The sequence below is a fragment of the Primulina eburnea genome, chromosome 11 (genome assembly GCF_022965805.1).
Source record: "Primulina eburnea isolate SZY01 chromosome 11, ASM2296580v1, whole genome shotgun sequence".
In the NCBI taxonomy this organism is placed as follows: Eukaryota; Viridiplantae; Streptophyta; class Magnoliopsida; order Lamiales; family Gesneriaceae; genus Primulina; species Primulina eburnea.
The window spans coordinates 34,473,306-34,481,191 of record NC_133111.1 but is presented as its reverse complement, the minus strand read 5'-3'; the positions used below and the strand labels follow the sequence as shown (position 1 = coordinate 34,481,191).

The 7,886-nt window shown below is 30.1% G+C and overlaps 2 protein-coding genes across 3 annotated transcripts; both read left to right on the top strand.

Moving 5' to 3' along the window:
• The first annotated feature begins 2,848 nt into the window (after positions 1-2,848).
• LOC140804786 (zinc finger BED domain-containing protein RICESLEEPER 2-like) lies at positions 2,849-6,376 on the top strand. Of its 2 annotated transcripts, XM_073160915.1 has the most exons (4): positions 2,849-2,966; positions 3,750-5,791; positions 5,878-5,957; positions 6,164-6,376. In XM_073160915.1, the coding sequence occupies exons 2-3, from the start codon at positions 4,588-4,590 to the stop codon at positions 5,937-5,939; spliced, it is 1,266 nt and encodes a 421-aa protein (XP_073017016.1). In that variant the 5' UTR covers positions 2,849-2,966; positions 3,750-4,587; the 3' UTR covers positions 5,940-5,957; positions 6,164-6,376. The 2 variants fall into 2 exon arrangements, with proteins under 2 accessions (XP_073017016.1, XP_073017017.1); XM_073160916.1 differs by lacking the exon at positions 5,878-5,957.
• On the top strand, positions 3,835-4,575 carry LOC140805561 (zinc finger BED domain-containing protein DAYSLEEPER-like). Its single transcript, XM_073161826.1, has one exon. It carries the CDS (start codon positions 3,835-3,837, stop codon positions 4,573-4,575), a length of 741 nt encoding a protein of 246 aa, XP_073017927.1.
• Positions 6,377-7,886: the final 1,510 nt, after the last annotated feature.

Genomic DNA, 7,886 nt, shown 5'->3' with positions numbered 1-7,886 from the left:
TTGGACGCCGGACGGAGGCGTTATCGCGATTTTCCCGCAGCTGCTCCAAGAGTTGCGAAAATTGGGTTGGGGGAATGAGTTCTCTTCTTCTCTCTTTCCTTTTTCTTTCTTATAAAGGTAAGTTGTGTGTATGTATATGTATATATATATTGTGTATTTGGTTACTAAAATAGTAACTCGAGCCCATCTATCTCGGTCTGTATTTATTTTGCTCTCGTGTGTTATTTAAACTCTATATGTATTTTATATCGTTAAATTCTCCGATATTCTAAAATACATATTTTTAACACATTTTTTGAATTTATTTGGCATAATTAATTATTTTAATTTACAACTCAATAATTATTCTAATTATGCCAAACTTACCGGATAATTAATTACAGGGCCTTACACCCCCCCTCTAAACTCAACTTCGATCCTCAACAAGAACCTTTAGTAAAATCTATTTTTAATTTACTATCCATTGAATACCAAAATTCATTTCTGAAACTGTATCAGTTTCTCTATTTTTTTGAAAATTACTTTTATGAACAATATTATTTTGATCTATAATTAAATATTCTACTGTATCTTATACCAAAGATTCTAAATCTTCTCTTATCTGATAAATAGATACACTAAAAGTTTGTGGTATATCCACTTTATAATCTAGATGTGAAATAAAAGAATAACTAGATCTTGATCTAGAGTCTAGAAATACAATTGCATCAAATTTACTTTCTCTACCAAAATTAGATTTTCCCAAAAATTTATACTATAATAATAATTAGTACTATATATAATAATAATATACCGATTTCAATTCAAAATTTGCTTCTTCATCACCATCACTTCATTTAATTACAATTAATTTTTGGATCCATATATATTTGAAAATATCCATAAGCAATATGTATAATAATGTACCAATATAATTAATTCCTAATTTGCTTCGTTAACATAATTCAAAAAGTTTAATTTACTTCGGAAAAGACTTAAGTTAAAAAGGGAAAGAGATAGTAACTAACTGTAAACGAATTTTACATGGAGCAATATTCGCCTGAAAATTTGTTTTGACTAATATTTTGGTGAGTGAGTCTCATGTGAGACCGTCTCACGGGTCATAATCTGTGAGACGGGTCAACCCTACTTATATTCACAATAAAAAATAATACTCTTAGCATAAAAAGTAATACTTTTTAATGAGTGACCCAAATAAGAGATCCGTCTCACAAATACGACCCGTGAGACCGTCTCACACAAGTTTTTGCCTATTTTGGTAGCTTTACCATACATATACGAAAATTTCAATAAATGATATATATATATATATATATATATATATATATAATATAAAAATATATCGATTTTACCAATCAAATTTGGAAAGTTTATCATCAATTTAATTTTTTTCCCGTGTATACAGGAAATTAACGTTGTCAATTTGAACACACATAAACTATATAAATAATGCTCAAATACAAAACCATGATATAATATTTCAAAAATACACAAATCGCTCCTTTATTTAGAGTTATCCGTCACATAGACCTTTCAACCTTGTGCTGGATGCTGAAAATACAACTGGTTCGTTGTTACGATATACTTTCGTATGAAAACAAGGGGAATCCTATGCTGGAATGCATATTTCATGATGATAAAAAATTGTGTTAGACGGTATTACGGGTCGTATTTTGTTAGACGGTTCTCTTATTTGGATCATCCATAAAAAAATATTATTTTTTATGCTAAGAATATTACTTTTTTATTGTGAATATCGGTAAAGTTGACTCGTCTCATATATAAAAATTCGTGAGACCGTCTCACAAGAAAATTACTCTGTCATGATGTTAAGGTGTTAAGTTTTTTCTTATTGATATCTATCAATAAAAATTTGAGTATAATTTACATTTTTCTCTATTTATGGGGTTCCAGCAACAATCAAATATGGTGTCAGTGAGAAAGTGAAACCAATCGTCAAAGAAGATCATCTTTTTGCTATTAAAAACATAATTTTTGCAGAGAGTAGTTTTAAATATAAGACGACGACAAACAAATACAAAATTAATTTTTAATAAAATAAATGTATGCGAGATTTTCAATGATACTTTTCCCTCGAACATGTTTGAGTTAAAAAACTTTAGAGATTTGAAGAATGCATATGTTATTGATGAAACAAAACTTTATCAACGATAATTGCACTATGTTATCAAAAATTTAGTATTAAAAATAGCAAAAAAATAAAAAATAAAATATTGTTACTTTGATTATTACCCCAATTAATTTAAATTTTCAAAATGACAGTATCCTAGAGAAAGAAAATACCATAAGTTTGGGATTCAATCTCAAAGTTGTTGGCGGGGAACGTAGAATTGCTCTTGCTTTTTGACCTATCTGTTTCGAAGCCCGCTTTTCAGCCTTTCAATATGCACGCTTTGATTATGAGGCATTGGTTCCTATATTAAGTTACTAATCTATGCTTTCCAAATATACATCATATAAATTTAAGATTCAAACAATCAAATTCCTTAATTGAATTTAAATTCAACTTTTATACATGTTTGTAGGGGTGGGCATAAAACCGAAAAAAGCGAAAAATCCGACCGAACCGAATAATTCGGTTTAAATGGTTCGGTTTTATCGGTTTTTCGGTCGGTTACGGTTTTAAAATCTATGAAATTCTGTTTTTCGGTTTGGTTTTCGGTTTTATTCACCAAAAAAACCGAATAACCGAATCGGCCGTATTATTGTTAAATATAGGGTTTTTATGTATAATGGGTCATATTATTGTTAAATATAAAATTGTTTATGTATAATAGGCCTATTAGGTATTTAAAATCATTCACCCTCAAAAAACCAATCGTTTCTTTTTTTCCTCCCACACACTGTCACAGTGAGTGGTAATCGGAGTTGAGTAGTTGAAGATACTTTTTCTTTCTTGATTTCTTCACTTTCCATCGCGCAGAGCTTAGAATATAGGCTAAAAGGTACGTGATTTTTTGAATCTTTCTTGTTTGAGTATTTTCTTGAAGGTTTTGACATATGGGGTGAGAGATTCTTTATGTACAAATTAAACTACTGACGATTCTTTCTTTTTGTTTTTGTCCACGGGTGATGTGTATTTTTTTTATTTCTTTTTAATTATTGGATTACCGGTGCCGTTCGTGTAGTACATGGCTTTATTGAGGTGGTTTTATTCGATTTTTCTTCAAACTTTTTGACTATCTATGTTTCTCGTGATTTTTTGTGTGTGAAATACGAGCTGGGAGTTGAGTTTTCTTGAAAATTTTCAAGTTAATTCATGTCATTGATCGTGTAGTACATGGCTTTATTGAGGTGGTTTTATTCGATTTTTCTTCAAACTTTTTGACTATCTATGTTTCTCGTGATTTTTTGTGTGTGAAATACGAGCTGGGAGTTGAGTTTTCTTGAAAATTTTCAAGTTAATTCATGTCATTATCAAGCATTAATGATGAATATATTGTTTCCTAGATTTCAGCTCACTGTCTTGAGCCATCCGTTCAGTTCGTTGAATTTGATTTTTTTTTCTTTGTTAAGATAAGATGTATGTGTTGCTGGCATGTGGAATTCGTCTTTTGTACACTTATCTTTTCTGCTTCTAAGCATTGATCAAATGATTTGGATTTTGCTTCAATTTTTTATCCTGCTTTTTTTTTTGTTTTGCCTAAAAGTTCCATTTTGCCTTTTATTGTCATCATATTTATCATTATTGTTTCTTGACAAGTTATTTGTTTAATTTTTTTTTATAGATGGCCGAAAAGGATGGTATGAATATCGATGAAATCAAGAGTTCAAATGCTAACGCACCTAATTCTTCACCTCCAGATTCGGTTGATGTTGGGAAAAAACGGACCTAGATCTCTTGTTTGGGAATATTTTGAGAAAAATGAGGATTCTAATGGGGCACCTAGAGCAAAATGTAATTATTGTGGTTCAAGTTATGCTGCCGATTCAAGTTTAAATGGTACTTTATCTTTGGGTGCTCATTTGAAAAAGTGTAAAAAATATCCACGTAATTTGGAAACTAAACAAGCAAAAATAGCCTTTCAAAACATTTCAAAAGATCAAATAACAATCAATGCTTGGAGATTTGCTCAAGAAGGTTGCAGGAAAGCTTTGGCCAAGATGATACTTGTTGATGGATTACCTTTTAGTTTTGTGGAAATGAAAGGATTTAGACACTTTATAAATGTGATACAACCATTATTTAGAATTCCATCTCGTAGGACTATCAGAAGGGATTGCTTTGAATTTTTTTTGGAAGAAAAGAAAAATCTTAAGCTCTTTTTCAAGGAGACACGTCTAAGAGTTTGCCTCACAACAGACACATGGACTTCAATACAGAGAATTAACTATATGTGTCTTACTGCTCATTTCATTGACAAAAACTGGAATTTGCAAAAAAGAATATTAAATTTTTCTCCGATATCTAGTCATAAAGGTGATGATATGGCAATTGTGATCACTAAATGTTTGCTTGATTGGGGTTTGGATAAGGTCTTCACTATCACAGTCGATAATGCTAGTTCGAATGATACTACAGTGAAAGAGATGTCAAACCAATTCAATAAATGAGGAAGTAATTTGATGGATGGTAAACACCTTCATGTGAGGTGTGTGGCTCATATAATCAACCTCATTGTTCAAGATGGCTTGAAAGAAGTTGGAGATTCTGTTAGACGAGTTAGACAAGCTATAAGATATATTAGACAATCTCCTGCAAGGATTAAAAGATTCAAAGATTGTTGTGAAATTGAAAAAATAACATGTAAGAAGTCCTTGTGTTTGGATGTTGTTACTAGGTGGAATTCTACTTACTTGATGTTGAAAACTGCTTTGGAATTTGAAAATGCATTTGTAAGTTATGGTATTCATGATCCTGGATTGTTGGATCATCTTCTTACCCATGTTTGTGAAGATGGAAAGGATATAGGTGCATTGACAAGTGGTGATTGGGAAAATGTGAGAAAAATGGAGAAGTTTCTTGAAACTTTTTATAATCTTACCTTTAGAGTTTCAGGTTCGTTATATGTTACTTCAAATATCCATTTCCATGAAATTGACGAGCTTTCTTGTGCTTTAAAGTTGTTAGTAGAGAGTGATGACAATGTTTTGGCTATGATGGCAAAAAGGATGAAATCTAAATTTGACAAATATTGGGGTGCTCCAGAAAAAATGAATAAGATGATTTTTATTGCATGTGTGCTTGATCCTCGTTCCAAATTTGATTATGTGGCTTTTGTGCTTTTGAAGATGTACGGGCAAGAGAAAGGGGATCAATTAAGAGTTGAAATAAAGTTGCATATGACTTCTTTGTTTGAAGAATATAGGAAGGTCACTTCAAAAATGTCTCAAGGATCATCTACTAGTAAAGTTGAGCCATCGGGTATAAACACAAGAAATATTCATAAAAGAACACTAATACAACTAGAATACTTGAGATATAAGGCTGAAAGTGGAAATATGGATGCTAAGACTGAGTTAGATAAGTATCTCGATGAAGATGTTGAGGTTGCAAATGAACATTTTGATATTTTGCTTTGGTGGAAAGTTAACTCTTCCAAATTTCCTACTATGGCTGAGATGACTCGTGACGTGTTAGCGATTCCTATTTCTACTGTGGCATCGGAAAGTGCTTTTAGCACCGGGGGACGTGTTCTAGATTCATTTAGAAGTTCATTAACACCTCGATTAGTGCAAGCTCTCATTTGCCTTCAAGATTGGTTCCGAAAAGAATCTTCTCCCATTAAAGTAGAAGAAGACTTGGATCATCTTGAAGAAATTGAATCTGGTAAGAAATTTGTGTATTTGTTCTGTTTTATTTTAGAATTATTTTGTTATTTAATGTTGGTAATAATTTTCTTATTTTTTTTTTAGATTTGATAAATATTGGAAGGGATTCTTGCATTGGAAGAGATTCTTGCATAACCAATATATAATCATTTCAATGAAATATTGTAAGTTAACTAGTTAAGTTTAAGCATTTTCACTTATTGTTACTAGTTGTAATGAATTTATTATTTTTTCATAAAATAGGATTTTTTTATATGACTTTTTGAAAGATCTTTGCAATTACTTTCATTAAGTTAAGTTATTACTTCAAAATTGTCTTTGTTTTTATATGAATTTAATGTCTTTGTTTTTTTGTTTTTTGGCTAAACAGGATTTTAGAGTTTGAGAATTGGAAGTTCAAATATTTTGAAGGAGATGGCCCTGCAAAGTGAACGAACCTCTACTTTTGTGGATATAGGCCTAATCATTTTTTTAATTGTATCTTCCCTCCTTGTTTAAATAGATTATGGTTTTTTAGCATGTCAATTGTCAATGCTTTCGGATATTAGTTTTCTCTCGACTTGACACCAATTATCATGGTCGGATTACGTATCATAATTAGTTATATATATATTTATATATATATATATATATATATGTATATATATATATATATATATATATTGTTGAAAAATATATTTAAAATGTGTGTATTGAATATTTGAATGTTGAAAATAAGAGTCGTAAATATTAAAAATTAATGTGTGATGATGTAGGTAATGATGAAATTGTTTTTGGATTGTTTTTCAAAGAAATCCTATAAATAGGTCTCCATTTGTAAAGATTTGATACAATTGAGTAGAGAGAAAAATATTATAAAGTGTGTAGTTTGGTAAATTTTGAGAGTTTGAGATTTTTACTTTTTACCATAAATTTTTACTTTTTCACAACACTTTATCAGCACGAAGCTCTAAAAGTCCTTCATATTTTTCCAAGCTCCAAACCAGAAGAAAAAGGTAACAAAAGTAATAATATTTATTTTAATTTTTATTTATTGTGTATATATTTAATATATAATATAATGTTATTATATAATAAAATAAATTTTTCAAAAACTTGTTATAAATCCTGGGAGGATGTTAAGATGACATCCCACACTCCCGGTAAGGGATACGACAAGTATAAAAGCCTATAAGGTTTTTAAACAAAATAAATTATGACACCTCATTATAATAATGTGATATGATATACATAACTATTTAAACATGACTAATATTATATACACCATATTATTACCATAAAATTATACAAATACATACCTTTATTTTTTGTACACCAACAGTTATAAACGTTAAAAAAAACGGCTAGTTTTTGTCCTATAAATATGATCTCACAAACACATTCAATCACTTCAACTTTCTCTTCTTCTCTAAAAATTATTCTTCATTAAAATTTTCGAATAAAAAAAAAGATGGCTTTCTCAAGGTTATTTTTAATTATTTTGGTTATTATACTCACGAGTCTTTTATTTATCGGAGAATATCCTCCTCGTGTGTTTTCTTTATTTTTACAAATTCTTGTACTTGTTGTTTATCCATTACTTTGTATTGCAATATTCATTAACTAATAAAATGCATCGTAATTTTTTTAGTACTACCATGTCAAATTTGACAAAGCTCGAATTTGTTGCGCTCGACATCACGGGGAAAAATTATATGCCATGGACTCTCGATGTAGAAATACATCTTGAGTCATTGGGTCTAAGTGAGACCAAAAAAGAAAATGGCATATCGACATCACAAGAAAAGGCAAAAGCCATTATATTTTTGCGTCGACATCTCGACGAGGGATTGAAATATGAAATTTAATTGAAAAAGATCTCATGGCTTTGTGGAAAGGATTGAAAGAAAGATTTGAACATATAAGAGAAGTTATACTTCCGACCGCCCGTGATGAATGAAATATGTTAATATTCCAAGATTTTAAGAAAGTCAGTGATTATAATTCAGCAATGTATCGAATAATCTCGCAGCTAAAATTTTGTGGACATGAGGTTACAGAATCGGAAATGCTTGAAAAAACATTTTCCACGTTTCACGCATCAAATATAACTT